This window comes from Trachypithecus francoisi, unplaced genomic scaffold, assembly GCF_009764315.1.
Source record: "Trachypithecus francoisi isolate TF-2019V2 unplaced genomic scaffold, Tfra_2.0 Lachesis_group10, whole genome shotgun sequence".
Lineage (NCBI taxonomy): Eukaryota > Metazoa > Chordata > Mammalia > Primates > Cercopithecidae > Trachypithecus > Trachypithecus francoisi.
In genome coordinates, this window is record NW_022681455.1 from 115,402,554 (window position 1) to 115,425,766 (window position 23,213).

At 44.1% G+C, this 23,213-nt stretch overlaps 1 protein-coding gene across 6 annotated transcripts in view; it reads right to left on the minus strand.

Annotated features, from left to right (window-relative positions):
• Positions 1–501: 501 nt before the first annotated feature.
• Positions 502–23,213, minus strand: part of WDR59 (WD repeat domain 59) — a 116,652-nt gene continuing 93,940 nt past the window's right edge. For all 6 annotated transcript variants that reach the window (XM_033219019.1, XM_033219018.1, XM_033219017.1 and 3 more), the window contains 8 exons: positions 19,950–20,083; positions 18,776–18,857; positions 15,992–16,104; positions 14,482–14,632; positions 13,995–14,067; positions 12,587–12,713; positions 11,981–12,123; positions 502–1,389 (listed from right to left, as the gene is read on the minus strand). In XM_033219019.1, coding sequence (XP_033074910.1) covers positions 1,154–1,389; positions 11,981–12,123; positions 12,587–12,713; positions 13,995–14,067; positions 14,482–14,632; positions 15,992–16,104; positions 18,776–18,857; positions 19,950–20,083 — 1,059 coding nt within the window. In that variant the 3' untranslated portion in view covers positions 502–1,153. The remainder of the gene's footprint in view (positions 1,390–11,980; positions 12,124–12,586; positions 12,714–13,994; positions 14,068–14,481; positions 14,633–15,991; positions 16,105–18,775; positions 18,858–19,949; positions 20,084–23,213) is intronic.

The following is a 23,213-nucleotide window of genomic DNA, read 5'->3' on the forward strand; positions in this document are numbered from 1 at the left end:
TTTTTAAAGTTTTTTACAGAGATGGGATCTCCTTATGTTGCCCAGGCTGGTCTTGAACTCCTGACCTCAGGTGATCCTCCCACCTTGGCCTCCCAAAGTGCTGGGACTACAGGCATGAGCCACCGCACCCGGCCTATTTTTTAAATTTTTTGCAGAGATGGGATCTCCTATGTTGCCCAGGCTGGTCTCGAACTCCTGAGCTCAGGTGATCCTCCCACTTTTGCCTCCTGAAGTGTTGGGATTACAGGCGTGAACCACTGTGCCTGGCCAAGGGAGACTTTTCTATCCATGCTGCACAGCAATCTCGTTCTCCTACTGCTAGAAGAAATAAGAAGACTCTTGGGGTTGGGAAGAACCTTAAATGTCAAATTCTATTTTCTCCTGTCAGATGACAAAAGTAAATCAGCATTTCCTTAAAAATCAGAGCACTGACTTTGGTCCTATTCAAAATAGCTACCTTCAATTAGAAGTAGGGTAAAAAATGATTCACCAAAAATGTTGTTTAACTTTCTCTCTCTTCTTTTTTTTTCAAATAATTACTAGAATTTTATTAGCCAAGGGATAACAGCTGGAGGAGAAATAACAAACAAAAAATACATCTTAAGAATCCTTAAGTACAGTGCATATTTACAATTTAAGTGTCATATTTTAGAAGGCCACTGTCCATCAGCTCAGTAAACGTACCAGCTTCTAAAGCCACAATGCCACAGACCCATTTGTTAATTCAGTTCCGACCCACTGTCCTCGGCCTCAGGAGGCTGTCTTTTCCATCTGACTCTGGTCTCTCCGTTGGCATCAGGAGAACACCGCTCGGTGGTTTAAGGCTAACACCTTACAGGGTAACATCGGCCCCGGAGCCAGGTGCTGTTCTCCATGAAAACCTCCCCCTTGGTAGCTCAGCCGACATAGACAACACACAAGTGCAGCTCTGCACTTCTGCCCTCATCTTCCCACAGGGACATCCACGCCAGGTAGCCAAACAGAAGAGAAGGCAGAGGCCCACCAAGAGCCGACACTGCACAGTCCTGGGAGAACCACCCTCCCGTCTCACTGGGGACGAATGGAGGTTCTGGAGCTCCTCCCCTGACAGACAGCTTGTCAGCGGCATTCATGGGTCATCTGGGATTTCAGACAACACCCGTGGTCTGTAGGTTCAGAAAGTGCTTTCAAGCAGGCAGTGGCACCCACACCCAGTGGGACACACCTCCTGGGTCCGAAACCACTCCATCATGTGGCTGGTGTGGCCACCGTGCCCACAGGTCAGGCAGAAATTGGACGATCCCCGCACAGCCACATGGCAGATGGCACACTGGAACGTGAAGCCTTTGCAGATGGCACACTGCGTGCCACGGACCTCACTCCGGCAGTGGCTGCAGTACACGCCGAACTCTGGAAATGGGCAGGGATGGGCAAAACAAGAGGCAGCATGAGTTTAGTTCTGAAAAAGGAAACTGGGGCTTGCCAGGAAGAAGGACGTCTCCTCTTAGACTCCGGCAGATTCTTAGACCAGTGGTTTGCATTTTCTGTTTTTTTGGTTTTTTCTTTTTGAGACAGAGTTTCACTCTTGTCGCCCAGGCTCGAGTGCAATGATACAATCTTGGCTCACTGCAACCTTCACAGCCCGGGTTCAAGTGTCCTGCCTCAGCCTCCCAAGTAGCTGGAATTACAGGCGCCCACCACCACCCCTGGCTTAAGTTTGTATTTTTAGTAGAGACGGGGTTTCGCCATGTTGGCCAGGCTGGTCTCGAACTCCTGGCCTCAGGTGATCCACCTGCCTTGGCCTCCCAAAGTGCTGGGATTACAGGCGTGAGCCACCGTGCCCAGCCCATGTTCTGTTTTTTGTTTTGTTTGTTTGTTTGTTTGAAATCAGAACTCCTTCTGAGCCACTGCACCTGGCTGAGTACTGTATTTTCTCAGGGGTCTTACGTGGAAACCCAGTGCCCCACAGCAGGGGGCAGGTGCATCTGATGCCTCTTCCCACCCTGACGGCTGGCAGGGCCTGGCACGCAGGAAATGTTGAACAGGTGAAAGAACTGAATGACTTAGTAGTAACGCTTCAGCAGAGGGCAGACTGGTTTTACCAACGCCTGCTACTGCGCACTCGCCACCGGCCCAAGTCAGGACACCACGTGCTGCTCCATCGCCGGGCAAGGACTGGTTCCACTGGGCTACCCCGAGTGAAATCTGCTCTGTCTACTCTGCTGGCAATAATCTCCTCATCAACTGACCCTCCCGCCTCTGCTGGCCTTTGGATGAAAGGCCATTTCTTACTTAAGTCCTCTGACTGCAGGGGCAGTGGGGTGGGGACTGGGCCCCATCACCACCTCCAGACCATGACCTTCTGCTGGAGGCCAACATCATCCAGCTTCACTAGCCTTTCCCCCTTTTCTCTGTGTCATCTGCGGACATTCTGGAGACACACCTCGATTCACTGAAGACTTGTTCTTGGCTCTCAATTTTCTCTCTACCCTAGATCTTAGCACAATCCTGGAGGTCTCCCAAACCTACACCACTAACCCTGTGCCCACCCGGCCATTCAGGTCTTTGCCCTGGTCCCTAACCCACCACCACTAACCCTTTGGTCCACCTGCCCCTTTCGAGCTGCAGTTTGCCCTTTGGCCAACCTGAATTACATGGACTCACTTTATAATAATCACTTATTTTACAAATGCCTTCAATTCCTTTGCCCATCTCCTGCACCACCTGGCAAAACCTCTACCCTGGATGAACCATATCACCTGCCCACTCCATGCCTGCCTATCCTGCAGAAAGGCCCATGGTCAAGAAATGCATCTCACTTCATACACACGACCACCAACAGACACAACACCTAGCCCTGCACAGAGCCTGTGTTTCCCTTCTGTCCCCGAGATGGTGACTTCGGGCCTCTGCCACATTCTGCAAACTCCTCCCTCAGGCCTTTTCTCCCCACTCCTGCACCTGCCGGCCTCTTCTCTCACTTCCCCTCATCATTACACCAGGCATCTTACCATCTCCCACCTCTCCTTCCCTCTTACAACGGAGGGAGGGTCCTTTCTTCCAGCAGAACTGGCTGCTCTGTTGAATGACAATTGGTGGTTAGAAAAATACGCCAGTAAAAACTCCTCTGATATGTGGTACCTAAGGGCATATTTTATGATAGTCCCAATTAAGGCAAATCCTGAGACAAATCAGACTAGTTTGATAATTTGGGTTTAAAAATAGCTACATCTTCTCCCTCTAAGCATAATTTTTTATATTATGTACAAACTTTGGTTATATTCTCATGAAAAGCCTAATTAGTTGAAAACTCTCAAATTTTCATTACTGGTTTTATTGGCCAACATTTAACATTAAGAGAATGCAAATATTGTGCGTTCAGGTAAATTTAATTCTAATGTTTAAAAGGGTTTGTTCTTTGGTACTTGAGATAACTGTAAACTTCATTATTCTCCGTATCTATCTGGGTAAAATTATTAAAATGTCATCTCATAGTATCATTAATAATTGTGTTTCTCTACAGGGAATCAGATTAAATATAGTTTTCAAGATCCTTATTAACTTTAAGACCCTGAACTAATATTTCATTTCATTAATTAGTGAATGATCTTTGGGGGGATCTGGACAATTTCTAAGGAGATCTAAATTCACAAAGACAGAAAACACTAAAACCCCAGGACGCGCTCCCTTGCCTCTTCCCGGTATATACGCAATGGGATGGCTCAGCAGACGAACCGGTTGAGGAGGATGGGCAGACGCCCGTGGGCCTTGCTGGTGCGCGCCTCCTCTCACCACTTTAGGGCACACAAAGGGATGTGGAATGTGTTCCCCAAACAGAGCTGGCAAGGTGTCTCACATCTGGTTGTTTAGAATTTTCCCTGACAATCCACTAATAGTGTCGGTCGCTAACGGTTCCAGGTTTTCTCTGGGTCTCTGAGGGAAGAAGAATGACTCTGGGGAGGCTGGGGCTATACTAGATACAAATTGCAAAGCAGATATCACTTGCAAGTATGAGATATGAATCTGTATTCAAAATAATTGATGTGTTCTGTTAGTTCATCAAAGAAATGTTCCAGTTTTATGAAAACGATCAATCAACGGGGTGAGGGTATTGTCTTACTGAATGTGCTGATAGAGTTAGTATATTTTAAAGTTAAAATATTTAAATTTGCTGGTTTTGCGTATCTCAAAACACACACACGCACACACAAACACACAAAGGTATCTTAACATTTTTAAACAAAATCAAATGATACACACTTTAAGAGGAAAAAAACAATACTTCCTAAGAAAACTGTTTAGTGACGAAGAAAATGTCAAATGTGATTCTGTGCCAGGATAAGAGGGTTCCTTACAGCACCAAAATAATCTCACTTGACAGCTGGTTAATTTCTGGTGCTTTTTGTCATGCTTTTGAATTACATTAAACGAAAATCTACTTCTGAAAAGTCTAGGGTTCTTAATTATTTGCTGCTGTGTTTATTTATTTATTTTTCTTTTTATTTATTTATTTATTTTTTGAGATGAAGTCTCGCTCTTGTCACCCAGGCTGGAGTGCAATGGTGTGATCTCAGCTCACTGCAACCTCCACCTCACGGATTCAAGCGATTCTCATGCCTCAGCCTCCCGAGTAGCTGGGATTACAGGCACCGGACAACATGCCCGGCTAATTTTTGTATTTTTAGTAAAGAGGGGGTTTCACCATGTTGGCTAGGCTGGTCTCGAACTCCTGACCTCAGGTGATCCGCCTGCCTCGGCTTCCCAAAGTGCTGGGACTATAGGCGTGAGCCACTACACCCCGCCTGCTGTGTTTATTTTAAATATCATCATTCTGAACTAAGTATGTTACAATGTCTTGTCTTTAGGCATATAATAACTTATGCTTATATCGAATCACCTCTGACAACTCTTTCTCAAACTGCCTTTTCCCAAATTTGGAAAAATAAAGCTCTCACTGTCTTCTACACATGTCGGCTACACGTAGAACTCTCCAGATGACAAGTGGCCAACACTACAGATTTGTTCCCTCACTATAGGAAGGAGGGAAGCCAGAAATGATTGGGAATGTCTGGCATTCTCTATCCTTTTCATAGTTTAGCATTATTGTAAAAGCTCTTGTATTTATTAAACCCACAATATGAGAAATCAAATAGGGAAGTTCAACCTCCCTGGGGAACTTTACTCAAGTGCAAGTTTATTAATGGGAATTTTTCCGCAACTTCTTTCAAGATCAATAGAAGGATACTCATGTCTGTTACAAAGACTGGCATATCTTTCAACAAATTTATTTTTTAAACTTATGTTTAAAATGAAAATACAGTACTTGGCCGGGTGCCGTGGCTCTCGTCTGTAATCCCAGCACTTTGGGAGGCCAAGGTGGGTGGATCACCTGAGGCCAGGAGTTCGAGACCCGTCTGGCCAACACGGCAAAACCCATCTCCATTAAAAACATAAAAATTAGCTGGGCGTGGCGGTGCACACCTGTAATACCTGGAAGGCTGAGGTAGGAGAACTGCTTGAACCTGGGCGGCGGAGGTTACAGCAAGCCAAGACTGCACCACTGCACTCCAGCCTGGGCGACAGAGAGAGATCTTGTTCCCCCCACAGCACCCACTCCACCAAAAAAGAAAATAAAAGTAAAAAGAAAATACAGTACTCCTTTCGTTTGGCAATAACCTTACAAACATTTTATGGGATGAATGAAAAGAGCGTGGAGATTTGTCAATATCCTCAGAGTCTAAAATATTTTAGTGTTGGGGAATCACTAACTGAATCCTTAGGAAATGATTACGTGTTTTTCTGCTCCATACGATACTTTTATCATAAACTAGCCAGAGCCATTTCGCATTATTGCCAATTGCCAGTTTCTGCTTTTGCCTCACACTTGCCTAAAGTCACCTGCTATAAACAATAGGTCATAAATAGAAACTTATAGAAGACATGTCAAAATAAAGCCTCTTTAGGCACTAATAAAGGTACTCTTCACTACTGATATTACTGAAGAGATTCCTGAATACCAACTTTCCAAATAAGCTGACACCAGCCAGGAGCAGTTTCTCATGCCTGTAATCCCAGCACTTTGCGAGGCCGAGGTGGGGGTATCCCTTGAGCCCAGGAGTTTGAGACCAGCCTGGGCAACATGGCGAGACCCCATCTCTACAAAAACATTTTCCAAACAATTAGCCGGGCATGATGGTGTATGCCTGTGGTCCCAGCTACTCGGGAGACTGTGGTGGGAGGGTTGTTGAGCCCAGCAGGTCGAGGCTGCAGTGAGCTGTGATCATGCCTCTGCACTGCAGCCTGGGTGACACAGTGAGACCCTGTCTCAAAAAACAAACAAGCCAAACACCATTGCCACCAGGAGACACTTGTCAGGCTGTGGAATGGATCAGGATTTCTAGGACTTTTTGGTTCAGAAGCAGATGACTTTAGTGAAAGCAGATGGGTAGAGAATCCAAGATAATTAGAACAAGAATTACTTAGCAGGGACTGAATACAACTGATGGAAAAATTTAATTCTGGCTAATGATCTATTTTCTACTAGAAAGGAGAAAACATTCTTTCTTTTTTCTTGCTCCATCTCTACCCCTCAGTTTAACACATTATAAACACTGAAATGAAACACTGTGACAATGGTATCTTGTTCCAATTACCTTCAGGAGGAAAAAAAAATCCAAAAAAGATCTTAATATAGACTATAAGATACCAAATCATTAGGAAAACCTTAGAACAATAATTCCATAGGAAATATCATATGTTGATTAACCTCATCTGCAGAAGTGCTCAGAACAATGGGTAAGTACCACACAAAGGCCTTTTCTTTCCATGACAAAATATTTATACAGGTTCAGTGAGTCTGCTGGGGCTGGGTGTGGCGGCTCATGCTTCTAATCCCAGCATGCTGGGAGGCTGAGATGGAAGGATCACTTGAACCCAAGAATTTGAGACCACAATGGACAACATAGTGAGACTCTGTCTCTATTTTATAAAAATTTAAAAAATAAAAAACAAAAGAAGCTGCCCTCCTACTTATCACGATATACATGGATAGATCAAATTTACAGCCAAGGTCATGCCCAAAACATCACATTTAGATTCAAATCTCATTTAAATTAGGTATGATATGGCCAGGCACGGTGGCTTACGCCTGTAATCCCAGCACTCTGGGAGGCCGAGGCGGGCGGATCCTGAGGTCAGGAGATCGAGACCATCCTGGCCCACATGGTTAAACCCCGTCTCTACTAAAAATACAAAAAAATTAGCCGGGCACGGTGGCGGGCGCCTATAGTCCCAGCTACTCGGGAGGCTGAGGCAGGAGAATGGCGTGAACCCGGCGGGCGGAGCTTGCAGTGAGCCGAGATTGCACCACTGCACTCCAGCCTGGGCGAAAGAGCGAGACTCCATCTCAAAATAAATAAATAAATAAATAAATAAATAAATAAATAAATAAAATAAATTAGGTATGATAAGTCATTATGAAGGGGAGGAGATTGCTTCATACGTGGACATGAAGCCCACAAGTCCTCCCAGGAAACTTCTTTGGCTTAGGGAATCCCAGCCTTGCACAAAGTACAGATGTCATTTCCTGACAGGCCAGAAACACTGACTACACTGAGGATCACAGGTAAGAGGCACAGGACGACAGGATAGGGTTTTGCCGGTGAAACTTGATAGGGGTGAAATGAATCATTCTTGGGTCCTAACAGACAAACTAATAAAGACCATAAAAATACTTCCAGCACATAGAACAATCAAAGTATGATTCCAAGGCTTTTCAAAACTTCCAGGAGGAAGCGAACTCCAAAGGTGCAGGATCATATGGCTCCAGTCTGTTAACTATACAACAAAAAGTCTTGTGTATTAATCAACATCACCTATTACACAAAAGTAAATAAAACTGGCCAAAGAAATAAGACGTTAAATTAATATACTGAACCAATAAACTGCTGAACGAAATTTAGGTGAGCAGCTCTGTGCCTCTAGGGAGGGAATCCTCCCCATGCGGAGGCTGGGAAAGCAATCGCTTTGCTCTGCCACCATTAAGACCAAGCACATCACATACCACAATCAGAAACAAAAACAAAAAAATCATCTCATATCTTGAGACTTTCTTTAGGGGAATACTCTATCTAACAGTATCCCAACAAAACGAATGAAACCATGAGCCCCATCTGTAAATATTGAATCCCAATGAAACTAACTTTGTCCCTCAAATTTGCTATGCTGAAGTCTGTGGATATGGGATGATCAAGGAGGTGGAGGTTGCAGTGACCCGAGATTGTTCCATTGCACTCCAGCCTGGGCGACAGAGTGAGATTCCATCTCAAAAAAAGAAAAGAAAAGAAAAGAAAATACTTCTTTTACTGCTTTTGTCTGTGAGTCCATCTTTTACAATCCTGCCGTGCTTTATAAACCTTGTGACATTGCTTTTATTGAAATTAGGATACATTATTCATCCTTAACTACCATTAAGTCTTCCTGAGTTTGTATTTCAGACTCTCTGACTGCACTACAGACATCTTGACCCGCCAAACCACACTTTTTATTTCTTTGTACATCCCACAGAATCCAGCATGACACTTTATAAAAGCAGAATGTCAATAAGGGTTTAGCTGACTGATGGGCTGATACATCAGCTCTGTATCTCCATGATTCATAAGTTTTCCTGAAAACTAATTTTTAAAAGACAAATTGCTCCAGGCTATCATTAATCTTTTCCTGAGATACTTTCATTCATTTAGATGCTCTGAAAAAATATGTTGCCCACATAGCATTTTGTGTCTTTACATTTCTTCAAGTACATATACCAACATAATCTCTGTTAAAATAATCCTTGAAATTCACTACCTAAACCTACATATTACTCTAGTTTGTTTCTTGAAATAGAAACTACCAGGTATGGTGTCTCATATCTGTACTCCCAGCACTCTAGGAGGCTGAGGCGGACGCATCACTTGAGGCCAGTAGTTCAAGACCAGCCTGGACAACATGGCAAAACCCCATCTCTACCAAAAATACAAGTGGTATTTGTATTGTAGTTTACTATCTCAACTAAAAATTCCTATTAATTGTATTGTATTTTAGTGTCTCTACTAAAAATACAAGTGGCATGGTGGCGGGCGCCTGTAGTCCCAGCTACTTGGGAGGCTGAGGCATGAGAATCACTTGCACTTGGGAGGCAGAGGTTGCAGTGAGCCGAGATCACGTTACTGCACTCCAGCCTGGGCAACAGAGTGACACTCTGTCTCAAAAACAAAAAAAAGAAAAGAAAAGAAAAGAAAGGAAAAGAAACTATATCTACACAATTTAAAAGAGTCAAATCATTCTACACATCTTATTACAAAACCTAGCATTCCCTGCCACTGCCCACCTCATCACTCCCTAGATGAAATGCTTTCCATTCATTTAACTGTTTCTTTTTTGTTGTAGACTAGAGTGCAGTGGCACAATCTTGGCTCACTGCAACCTCTGCCTCCCGAGCTCAAGTGATCCTCCTGCCTCAGCCTCCCAAGTAACTAGGACTACAAGCATGTGCCACCATGCCCGGCTAATTTTTGTATTTTTAGTAGAGACAGGGTTTCACCATGTTGGCCAGGATGGTCTCGATCTCCTGACCTCGTGATCCGCTCATCTCAGCCTCCCAAAGTGCTCGGATTACAGGCATGAGTCACCGTGCCCGGCCACACCCATTTTTAATCTCACTGTCAAGCCACGTCCACAGGTCCCTGAGCCACGTGAGGGTTCTGCAGTGTGTTTTGTGCTTCTGACAACAGTTCAGGGTTCAGCTTTATCAGGCCCTGCAAAATCAGCTGCCACTAAGCCATCCACTTCCCAGATCCCAAATTTTATTACCAACATTACTTCTTGTACAGTTAAGCTTTTCAGAAGAGCTCTGTACAGACATTTTGGTGGGGTCCTGGAGAAGAGGAAATCAGTGTATGTTTAGTCCACTACATTTGGCAGCCTTCCACTTCATTCTGTACAACACCTCTCTCTGCTCAGTCTTGCTTTTCCTCAACACTCACTAGGGTCTCATTCTAACTCTCTCTGCCTTGTTCTTCCTCTAGGACCCAAGCTCCAGGTATCGGTTTCTCTCAAGGCCCAGCGCGGGCGGCCTCTCCCTGCACTCTTCCTTCCCAGCCCCAGCTGGGTGGGTCAACACACCCATTCCCACAGCTGGAATGCCATCCACATGCTGGGGATCCTGAAATCCCAGTTCTAGCCCCAATCTCTCCTCTGAGAACCCAACTCACACCCAACTGCCTATGCAACTTCTCCAGTCCGATATCTCACACATATCACTGACTATCCCGAGCTAAGCCCACAGCGTTCTTCCAGTCGTTTCCATCTGGGAAGCTGGTACTGCCATTGACCCAGTCGCTCATGCTGAAAATCTAGGAATCATCCAAGTTTCATCTCTCTTCCTGATCCCACATCCAAGTTATAAGTAAGTCACACTGAGTCTAGCTCTACAATATATTTTAACCCATCCATCATCTCTCTCAAACTCCAGCAATGCCACCCATAGACCAGGCTGACCGCCTCTGACCACTACAACATCTCTGAACGGGCTTCCGGCTTCTGCTCTGCCCTCCTCCCATCCTTTTCTCATAGGAAGGCCATAGTGACCCTCTTAAAACACAACCCAAGCACGCTGCTTACTTCTTATGCCCTTGGAAGCTTACTATTGGACTTGGATACAATTGAAATTCTTTTTTTTTTTTCTTTTTTGAGACAGAGTCTTGTTGTCACTCAGGCTGGAGTGCAGTGGCATGATCTCGGCTCACTGCAACCTCTGCCTCCTGGGTTCAAGCGATTCTCCTGCCTCAGCCTCCCAAATAGCTGGGATTATTGGCATGTGCCACCACGCCTGGCTAATTTTGTATTTTTAGTACAGACGGGGTTTCACCATGTTGGCCAGGCTAGTCTCAAACCCCTGGCCTCAAGTGATCTGCCAGACTCGGCCTCCCAAAGTGCTGGGATTACAGGCATGAGTCACCACATCTGGCTGAATCCGAATTGTTTACTACAACTTACAAGCACCTGCCTGACACAATCCTAAGTACTCTACACTCTAATTTGATACCGCTCTTCTCCCCACTATACTCCAGCCACACTGTGCGACCTTCCTTCGCTTGTTCACAACGACAGTCATTTCCCTGGGGCCTGACCCTCAGTGTGGGACGCTCTTTTCACCACTCTGCACTGATGGCTCCATGGTTCCTTTAAATCTTCAGACCGCAGCTCCTTGGAGGCCTTCCTAACACACCTCAATTCCTCTTTTAAGATTCTCCCTCTCTGTTCTCCCTGCCCCCACATCGTTTTTGTTTGCTTGTGAATATTTATTTGAAATTATTTAATATCCCCCCCCACTCAGTTGTAAGCTCCATGCAGGAAAGGAATGTGTGGGCACTGTGCCTAAGAGGAGTTGGACACATAGAGGAATAAATGAAGAAATATCCATCCCTCTGATCCATGCTGGAGTACTGTGTATAAACTACTTCTGTTGCAATAGAAATTTCATCCTGGACCAGGCGCCATGGCTCACACCTGTAATCCCAGCACTTTGGGAGGCCAAGGCGGGCATATCACCTGAGGTCAGGAGTTCAAGACCAGCCTGGCCAATATGGTGAAACCTCATCTCTACTAAAAGTACAAAAATTAGCCGGGCATGATGGCAGGCACCTGTAATCCCAGCTACTCGGGAGGCTGAGGGAGGAGAAGTTTGAACCCGGGAGGCAAAGGTTGCCATGAGCCAAGATCACACCACTGCACTCCATCCTGGGCCACAAGAGTGAGACTCCATCGCAAAAAAAAAAAAAAAAGATTTCATCCTGTTATGAAATGCAAGGGCTTTTCTTTGAGTCTAGAACAGACTCAAAATGCCTCAGAAATTTCTGCTTAGAAATGAGAAGCTGAAACTTCATTCCAAGTCTGATGTTGTGCACAAATTACAGGATCTTTCAGACAGTGATAGGAAGAGAGAGAAATGCATACTCACCAATCCCTTTGTGCGGGTCAGGAGGACAGGAGACAAACTTCAACACTTCGGCTCGCTTCTCTCTCAGACCCCAACGGTAGAGGATTTCCCCATAGCATTTCTTAAAGTCATCAAATTGCTGGGTGTTGGCGGGGTCCAGGAGCCTGGAGAAAGTTAAAAAGATTTCCTGTCAGATCCTTTAAGAAAAAATAAGCTTGATCCTAAATGGCACTTAATATGCCCTTCTTAAAGCAACAGTCCTGGCTAGGCACGGTGGCTCACACCTGTCACTCCCCGCACTTTTGGAGGCCAAGGCTGGCAGATCACTTGAGGTCAGGAGTTTGACACCAGCCTGGCCAACATGGTGAAACTCTGTCTCTACTAAAAATACAAAAAATTAGCCGGACATGGTGGCAGGTGCCTGTAGTCCCAGCTACTCAGGAGGCTGAGGCAGGAGAATCACTTGAGCCTGGGAAGCAGAGGTTGCAGTGAGCCCAGATTCCGCCACTGCACTCCAATCTGGCGACAGAGTAAGACTCTGTGTCAAAAAAAAAAAAAAGCACAAGAGTTGTGATTGTGGAGAAACTGGAGTCTGGCATCGCAGCTCTCACCTGAGAGGATGGTTACCTTTTATTTTTATCATGCTGGTCGCGTTCCCGCTCCCGGGGATCACTGCAGGTCAGACTCCCAAAGCGGAGCTCTTCCGGCGAGGATTCTCCCCAAGGGGAGGACAAGTGCTCTGCCTCTCTTCCCGCTGAAGAAAATCAAATGCGAAGGGAAGATGGCAATCAGAGAAGGCATGGAAAATATCTGAAAAGTCTCATAAGACCGCGTGTGGCCAATGGATTTCCCAGAAGAAAAGTAAGTGAGGCTGAATATTCTGAGAAATATAACTAAACAGAACTCTTTCCTACCCTTACCTTTTTGCCCAGGTATTTATTACTAAGAGAACCTGATAGCTAAGTACACACACAGGATGAGGCTGGGCATGGTGGCTCATGCCTGGAATCCCAGCACTTTGGGAGGCCGAGGCAGGCAGATCACCTGAAGTCAGAGATTTGAGACCAGCCTGATGAACATGGTGAAACCCCGTCTCTACTAAAAAAAAAAATACAAAAAGTAGCTGGGCTACTAGCACATGCCTGTAATCCCAGCTACTTGGGAGGCTGAGACAGGAGAATTGCTTGAACCTGGGAGGTGGAGGGTGCAGTGAGTCGAGATCACGCCACTGCACTCCAGCCTGGGCAAGACTCCATCTCAAAAAACTACCTACCTAAATAAATAAATAAATAAATAAAGCAAATGATGGCACAGAGATAGAGTGGAATGTTATGTAGTCATTATTTATGAAGACTTTTTGAACAATATTTGCTCATGATTTAATTAAAAACAGAACACAAAGTCACATATATGGAATGACCACACTCCTGCACACAAAGAATGGATGGAAATGTTCTAGAACGTTAATGGATGCTATTCCTAGGTGGGAGATCAACGATTACAATTTTCTTCTCTAATACTTCGTGTTTGCTTTTCTTCACTGGGCATGAGCTACTTTTGAAATCAGAAAAATTAAGATCATTTAAAAAAATTGTTTTTTAAAAAAAATCCAGGAAATACAAATATACCTACTCCGCAAATAGTTTTATGATCAGCTGGAGTCAGACCCAGCTGTATTTGTCTACTCTGAAAGCGTTCATGGGCAGGGGTAGGTGGCAGATGAACATGGAAAGGGCATGTGAAGGAGAAAGGATAAGGGTTGGATTTTGGGGGTGAACAGTGGGAAGACCCATTGTCAGTTTCTCCAGGTTTTGAGATGGAAAGCAACACAGCAAAAGGCACAAAGACCCCCAGAACATGGCCTGTTCAACATGCGGAGCCAGGCCTCCGGCAAGAGTATCCCTATCACAGTAAATGTAAAGAGAAATAAGAAACAAGAAAAAAATATGGAGACTAAGCATCAACTAAAGCTTACATATGCACAGCTATCAGAGAACTAAAAATCCAGCATGGGCTAAGTCATTTCCATACAAACCTATGTTCCAGCCGCCAGTGTTGAGCCCTGGGTCTGACATACTGGAGCACGAACCAGAAGAGGTAAAGCTAGGCTACAGATGGGAAGAGAAGAACCAACAGGACTAGCATCAGAATACTGTTCCCCATGACAGTTCACATTAAGAAAACAGCAGGCCAAGAGTGGTGGCTCATGCCTGTAATCCTAGCACTTTGGGAGGCCAAGGAAGGCAAAACACCTGAGGTCAGGGGTTCGAGACCAGCCTGGCCAATATGGTGAAACCTCATCTCCACTAAAAATACAAAAATATACCGAGAGTGGGGGTGCATGCCTGTAATCCCAGCTATTCAGGAGGCTGAGGCACGAGAATTGTTTGAACCCAGGAGGCAGAGGTTGCAGTGAGCTGAGATCGTGCCACTGCACTCCAGCCTGGGCAACAGGGTAAAACTCCGTCTAAAAAAAAAAAAAAAAAAAAAAAACAGACAAAACCAGAAAAGGACAAACTTACATATCGACTATGGGACACCACAAGATTAGAAGAACGGTTGGGAAAAGGCCCAAAGGGGTTTGGTATCCCCTGAGGCCGAGACTGGGCTTCGAACACGCTACAGAGCATTGCCAGCGTCTGGACATCCCGGAGCCGGCAATAGTGAGCCAACCTGAGGAAAAGGTGAGAGGAAAGAAGACAAGTCAGGAGGAGGGACTGAGGAGGAACACGATCACAGTCATGGCGTGTTACTGCCACAGGGGTGGGACGGGAGGATTCTTGATTCGGCCTCAAAAACCCGTCAGGAATGGGGCCTTTCTACAGATCCAGTGGTTTGACCTACTTTGAGTTTGCCTAAACTTGTTTTGGAATATAAGGCATCGACGTATTACAAATGATCTAGAGGACGCATCTCAAAGCCTCTGGCTAACATTCAGGCATGGGCTTAAACATGAATTGGCTTCTCCAAGAATTAAGTGGACTAACCTGACATCTGAACGAGCCAATACATGCTATCTCTATCCTCCCAGCTCCAAGGAAGAATCACACTGCTTTTGGGGGATTCCCATACATGTCATTTATATAACCTAAAGCTACATGGAGGAGCCCAGAGGACACTGGACCACCACAGTATGCTAGCAGGCAATCGACTTTGGAGGTGCAGTTATGAAGATGAGCTATTAGGTAAGAACAACAAGGAGTGTTTCTACCCTTTAGGTACTCATATCCCCTTTGCCCTTTCAGGAAGATTATGCTAGAATGTGAGTAAGGAATCAGAGGGGCTTTGCCTTTAAGAATGAATAATATTACTGTCTTCCTATCACTCAATGTCTAATATGTGTGTTTTCACACTCACTATCTTATTTGAGTCTCACACAAAGTAAGTAGAGCAAACCTTATCATCCCTGTGTTAGCGACAAGGAAACGGAAGCATGAACACGTGTCCCAGGGGTGGCCTTAATGCATAAATAAAACCTCAACCTGAAGGCAGGAGCGTTTCTCTCCCCAGGCCCTGGGCCTCCAAGTTATGGAGATTCAAATGGTTTTACTTGGTGTTAAATTATATTGTATAGTATATTCCAGTTTGCCACATGTCAGTGCAATAAACTGAACACAAAGGCAATGTTTTCTCGAATTGCCTAACAGGGTGAAAGTGTCGTGGTCTCTGGCAAACATGAACACCAACACGCAGTTCTCTAATCCACTCGCAAAGGGGAGACCCTAGAGCTTTCAAGAAGAAACTTACCATCTCATGAGCTCAAACTCCTGTGTTCAGACTGACGTGATTTGTGGACTAAAGGATACATGAGTCTCAGGGGTCTCAAATCCTTGTTATAAATGACAAGAATTGTATAGTTCTGTCTGCTGTAAGAAGTTTGTTCTGTACAGAAATTATGTCAGCACTGAAAGGAACTCCTTCCTTTCATTCCTCGGGCCTCTGCACCTCTCTCTTAGGTGATGACATTTCAAGTGTTTACAGACCAAAAACGGACATCACTCATTTTTCTCACTTTTAGCTCTCAAAACCTACAGGGACTCCAGCAGCTGCCGCCCAAATGGATGTCGAGCCCAGGGTGTTTCCAAATCTGGGTCAGATTTCGGACCAAGGCAAAGATCTGTAGCTACCGTAGCCAGCGACCAAACCTGGACAGATCAAAGAGAAATACAAATTCAAACTAGCAAGGACAAGAACCGAAACTGTGAAGCAGCCCCACCTGTCTTCCATTTAAAACCCGATGCCTTGCTACTCTGGGGGCAGCAAAAGCTGGAACCTTATTGAGATGCAGAAGTTTAGGCCCCAGTTAGTCCTACTGAATCAGTGTTTACATTTTCACCCACTCCTTCAGGGAGTTAAGTGTTTCTCTAAAGTTTGAGAAACACTAGGCTTAAAAACTTTTCATTAAGCAAACTTCAGAGAAATGACACAGTGTAATAATTTCAATGGGTCATCTACTTAACCAATAACTCACATGACTTTTTATTTTACTTTTTTGAGACAGAGTCTCGCTTTGTCGTCTAGGCTGGAGTGCCGTGGCACGATCACAGCTCACTGCAACCTCTGCCTCGTGGGTTCAAGCCACCCTCCTGCCTCAGCCTCCCGAGTATCTAGGATCACAGGCATGCGCCACCACACCTGGCTAATTTTTGTATTTTTAGTAGAGATGGGGTTTTGCCATGTTGGCCAGGCTGGTCTGGAACTCCTGGACTCAAGTGATATGCCTACCTTGGCCCCAAAAAGTGCTGGGATTACAGGTGTGAGTCACCGTGCCTAACCTCACTTGACTTCTTAAAATGCTGCTTCATCAGTAAGTTGGGTTGGCAGGGAGGAAAAAAAAAGGCAGTCTATAACACATTTAAGATCTGTCCTTCTTTACCTGAATAATGAAAGACTTTGTTGCCTTCATTATAAAAGTTTCAGTATCCTCTCTGAAGCTAAAATGTAAGAATAAAAAAAATAGGCCAAGGCAAAATGGATTTGGCTTTCTTTTTGTTGACGTCAAATCTAAGGAATACCTCCCGACTTGAAATCCCATGGGGCCTGGAGCCATCGAGCAGAAAGCGATAGCCACTAAGTGTCTATTTAAGTCCAAGGCACAGGCTAAACCCATCATGTGATAAGCAAAGTCCCCACCTCCGCAATACCTTTAAAAATCAAATACGGCGGACCCTGTGGCTCACGCCTGTAATCCCAGCACTTTGGGAGGCCAAGGAGGGCAAATTAAGAGGTCAGGAGTTCGAGACAAGCCTGGCCAATATGATGAAATCCCATCTCTACTAAAAATACAAAAATTAGCTGGGCATGGCGGCACACGCCTGTAGTCCCAGTTACTTGGGAGGCTGAGGCAGAAGAATCGCTTGAACCCGGGAGGCAGAGGTTGCAGTGAGCCAAGATCGCGCCACTGCACTCCAGCCTGGGCGACAGAGTGAGACTCCATTTCAAAAAAAAAAAAAAAAATCAAATACTATTTTCTGGAAAACCATTCTTAGTAGCAGCACATCACTGTATGCCCATTAACTGGAAAACATTATACTAGACTCTGAGATGTTCAAAAGAAAGAAGATACGGACTTTGAATCAAGGAGTTTGCAATCTTAAGGAGAAAGAATAGCCAAACAAAGACAATGAGAAACAGGTACAGAAGCATTAGGCATGCAAAATCAATTAAATCATGTGGTACTAACATACTTGAAAAATATATAGAAGGTATTGTCAAAAAGGAGAAACCTGAAGTTCACATTCATCTCTATAATCAATGACCTACTGAATCAGTACTAAAGGAAGTTGATGACTTTCTGGGATAAGATAAGATGTTTACTACCCTGGCTGAAAATTTCGGCATGTTATTTCCTCACTGATAATACACATTTCCTGAATGTCTTCAACAGAAACAGTGACTCTTGCATTTACTTCTGTAACTCTTTGCAAAATAGTAAACATATCTTCAACACGAACAAAAAGGCTGGGTGTGGTGGCTCATGCCTGTAATCCCAACACTTTGGGAGGCCAAGGCAGAAGGATTGCTTGAGGCCAGGAGTTCAAGACTAGTCTGGCCAACATGGTGAAACCCCATCCCTACTAAAAAATACAAAAATTAGCCGGTCTTGGTGGCATGCATCTATAATCCCAGCTACTTGGGAGGCTGAGGCAGGAGAATCGTTTGAAACCAGGAGGCAGAGGTTGCAGTGAGCCAAGATCATGCCACTGCACTTTAGCCTGGGCGACAGAGTGAGACTCCATCACAAAAAAACAAAAACAAAAACAAACCACTGAATGGTGTATTTTAAATGGGTAAATTGCATGGTAGATGGGCTATATCTCAGTTAAGCCGTTTAAAAAAATACAGAAATAGTTTGTTATGATACACTGATACGTTGCTGCAAAGATGAAGAAAATTGAAATATTTGTCATGTTAAATCACATTTTAAAACTGAACATCTCTATCTAAAGGAACACTTTGGTAAATATTTCATAAAATGAAGCATTTTAGAAAGAAAAAAAAGAATTGAGGGTGCAAATGGCAAAGAAATGGACACTCAAGTTTAGCTACACAGCAATCACCGTGATACTGGAACAGAAAAGAGATGTATAATAAAAAAAATTAATCAATGCTTTAGGATCTTCCCAACTAAGCACCAGGAAGAAAAATTTCCAGATTTGGAAAGCCACTCTAACCCTGCACACTGGCAAAGAAAATGGAAAAGGAATTCCAAGTCAAGACACACACTTTGAAAATGTCATTAAATGCCATGACAAAGTAAAAACAATTTGTTCCTGAAGAAAAATCCAAATCTCCACCAAAAGGGATGGACAATACCTGGACAAGATCCTTTCTTCCAACAAGCAAGGCAGAAGCGGCATTCTTCTGACACGTTTCCTGAATATCATTCACATTCAATCTGAAATGTTTTTTAAAGAATTACAAATTTCGTTCTCGTGTAACTTCCCACATCAACAAACAGATGAGAAACCGCCTCTTTGGTTGCTACTCAAAATGTTTTACTCTTGTGTTTGCCTTGGGCCTCCTTCCTATCTGACTCAGAGGAAAAGCTTAACTAGAGCTGATGCTAATACATCTCTGGGTTCCAGCCTGGGGAAGGTGAAATTGCTCACCTCTTTAAAGTCAGGAGAGGAGGCCATACTCAAATACCAATTTACCAACCAGCTTTTCTATGGAGTTCCCAAGTCTTGAGGGTTGAATAAAAATGAATTGAAATCCATGCGCCACTGACGATGGTTCCTAACAGAAAGAGCAGTGTGCTATGTACAGACTACAAAGGAAACACTTTCTGAGTTCGAGATCAGGAAGAGGCAGGGGAACTGCAGGTGGCCTCTGCATGCCAATTACTCACCTCTCACTTCCGTCCAAACAAAAGTAGCTCTGCTTTGTATAATAGCTCTTCTGCTTTGTAAAGCAGTGTGCCTTGTACAATACTCCACCCCTTTGAACGTGGGTGACACCAGTGAATATTGATGGGATATCACTTCTGTGATTATGTTATTAAGCAGTTGACTTTGAAGTCACCTACAGAGAAACTATCCTGGGTGGGGCTGACCTCGTCAGGTGAGGCCTCAGAGGGAAGGTGAAGCATATGTGAGCCATTCCTGCTGGTCTCGAGACGAAATTTACATATGAGTTCTACAGCTGCAAGGGCCTGAATTCTGCTGACAACCTGAACAAGCTTGGAAAAGGAGTCTGTGCATCAGATGAGACCACTGCCTGGCCAACGCCATTTCAGCCTGCTGAGACCCTGAGCAAGGACACAGAAAAGCTGTGCCCAGACTCGTGACTCACAAAAACTGGAAGATGAGAAATGAATGTTGTTGGAAGCTAAGTTTGTGAGAATTTGTACACAGCAACAGAAAGCTAACACACTGGGCTTCTCCTGAAATTGCTTTTGAAGAAAGGATTCCCACACTCAAAAAAAAAAAAAAGGTTTGCTAATCCTAGCTAAGTGACGAGTACAGCTGACTTGAAATTTTGTACTTACATGTACAGTTCTCCCAGCGATTTGTGAACAGGCAGGAGGCACGCAACATCCTGGATGATGACTTTCCCAGCAGCCTTGATCTGTCGATTGCCAGAGTCCGATCCCTCACGCTTACTTTTCCATCGCCTTGATTTCTAGGGGTAGATGAAAGGATGTAACTAATGGGGACTTTGACAAGTGGAAACCAACAATTGCAGAGCTCATCATGTTGGGGTCATTGGTAATTTGCACTTTTTAAAAATTACATCATGCCTACAATTATAGGAATCAGCATCTGTAGGAAATAAAAGGATGAGCTCTTGATCCAATAATCCCAACAGGAAAAAAGCACCTACTGCCGGGCTAGATACATTCTGCAGGTGCTCAGAAACATGTATCAGGAAGCCAGGATTAATACATTAATTAATGAATTTGAAAACAGCAAGTAAATAAGTTAGTAAAGGCCACAAAAATGTGGGAGAACAATTTTTAGATTGAATTCAGTCCTAGGTTCAAAATTTCTGCCTGAAACTAATCAAAGTTTCTTTCCTTAGGCAGTTTGAACAATGTTTGTTGAAAATTTATTTCAGACATAGCAGTGTGTGGGCTCTGCAAACCTCAATCTGTAGTAGGAAGACGGAGAAATTTTGCAGCTTGAGGAGAATTATCCCGTTTTTCTGGAAGACTTGAATTAAATTTCTAAAAGTGATCTTTCTCAATGTCAAAAATACCTGATTTGAGGGGCTTGGGTAATGGACTTGGAATATCGTGGGCAAGTTTCCCATTTCCCCAGGCTTACCTATGAGTGGCTACATATGTGAGGAGTCTGTATGTGTGCAATGAGAGATGTCCTGGAAAACTCGAATTATCAGAGCACAGCCCCATCTGGAATCTTTAAAATGACAAGCCAAGGAGCAGGATTCTATTTTATTACCAGAAGTTAAAAAGGGGTCACCAAAGTGATTCAGCTAAGGAAGGAGTGACATATTTATTAGCAAAAAAAGGCAAAAGGAGCTGGTAAAAAGGGCCTCCAATTTGGAATGAGAAAAACCAAGATTTCCAGGTCCTATTACTATGTGTACTGGCTCAGTAGGACCCTGCGCAAGTTTTCATTTGTTGTGAATTTAGCCTAAGGCACGTCACTCTTTGTTCGCTCACTGACAACTTATGGCCAATCATGACCTCTGTTGTTCCAGTCTCACAAGGTTAATGAGCGTACAATGAAGAGGTAGGGATGCAAATTAAATGGAAAAGTGTACTCTAGAAACATGTAATTATTATGAATGTATATAAGCTTTCGGGAATTTAAATTGGATCATTATTTAGATTACTCACAAATAAATTCATTTTCTGTAAGTGATTTTTATACAATCATTCTTCCATAAATTAGCCTTGGTCTAAAGTCAGGGGTTTCTGACCACTGATATCCCATTTAATCCCCAAAGCTGTCCAATGCATGTAACTTCCTATAGAGTTATCATGTGTCTTAGAACCTACTAAATTCAGGACATGTGTAGTTCAGGGCAGGTAAATGAAGAAGTTTAGCTGAAGTATCTGTCAACTGTTTATCGTCATTTGTAAATGCATGTATGCATGTTACACTATCAATTTGGAACTTTAAGCAGTTTGATCTTTTTTTTTTTTTTCTTTTGAGACAGAGTCTCGCTCTGTTGCTGAGGCTGGAGTGCCGTGGCGTGATCTTGGCTCACTGCAACCTCCGCCTCCTGGGTTCAAGTGATTCTCCTGCCTCAGCCTCCCAAGTAGCTGGGATTACAGACATGCGCCACCATGGCGACTAATTTTTGTATTTTTAGTAGAAATAGGGTTTCACCATATTGGTCAGGCTGGTCTTGAACTTCTGACCTCAAGTGATCCACCCACCTTGGCCGCCCAAAATGCTAGGATTACAGGCGTGAGCCATCATGCCCGCCCCATTTGATCTTAAGAACCAGTTCAGTGACTATTTACCATTTATCCATACCCAAGTCATTATTCTGCAATACAAGGGGGAAGCTTCATCAATTATTATGGGGTAGCCCTTCCATTCCTACTTGCCCTGGTTTTCTAAAACATTATGTGCATACTCACAAAAGTGTTACCCTTTTAGACACAATCATCCTGACATGGGTGTAAGTAAGGGGAGGATATGTTAAAGAGCAAATAACCTGTCAGAATGGGCTGGAGCCAGGCAGTGTTACTGACCTAAGACAGACGTAGTCACATGTGCACTAAATACTATGGCAGGGCCTGTTTTAGGGAGGGTCATTAAACCTGTGTCTACCCTGCAGTGACAGTGAATAGCACAGGGGCTTTAGAAGAATAGGGAAGGGACAAGGTACACAAGCTCATTCACTGTGATTTTCATTCAGCTTTCCAGGACTTAAAAAAGCCCAGGAAACAACACACCCACAGGCCCCACGTAATTGGTCATCGCCAGTGAGACTCAGGGTACTGGATTAAAAAAAAAAAAATCTATGCCAGAAAGATTCCACCTAGAATGGAATATGATCCATCTAAGTTGATCTTCCGGGTAGGGTGGAAGGCTTCTAAAACACTGATCCAGGCAGTCACTCTGGCTCTTTATTCCAAAAAGAGAAGGAGAAGCGCTTAAACAATTAAACAATTCACTATAGCTCAGTTAAACTACACAGCTGAATTGAAGGCCTCAATGAAGGATGAGGTCTACTAGCTTACAGAACACACGGATAATAACCATGGGCCGAGTGCAGTGGCTCACACCTATAATCCCACACTTTGGGAGCCCAAGGCAGGCAGATCACTTGAGGCCATGAGTTCAAGACCAGCCTGGCCCTGGCCCACATGGTGAAACTCTGTCCATACAAAATATACAAAAATTAGCAAGGCATGGTGGTGTGGGCCTGTGGTCCCAGCTATTCGGGAAGCTGAGGCAGGAGAATTGCTTGAACCGGGAGGCAGAAGTTGCAATGAGCTGAGATCGCGCCACTGCACTCCAGCCTGGACGACAGAGCAAGACCCTGCCCCCCCCCCCAAAAAAAAAAGTCGCAATTTCCTGACCTTTAAAACAAATCTAATGAAAGCATATTATTAATTATATTAAGATTCATATGCCCAAAGCAGCTCATTTGCAAAACAGACTAGCTCATTTGAAATTGACAAATGACACAAGTCCAAGTGTACAAATGTTTGACTGAGGACTTACAGTATCAGCTCCTGCTCCTGCATTGCTCACTCTGTGCTAGTATAAGCCTCACTATGACAGCTCTGTGACGAGGGATACTACCTGCATTTTACAAATGAGGACAT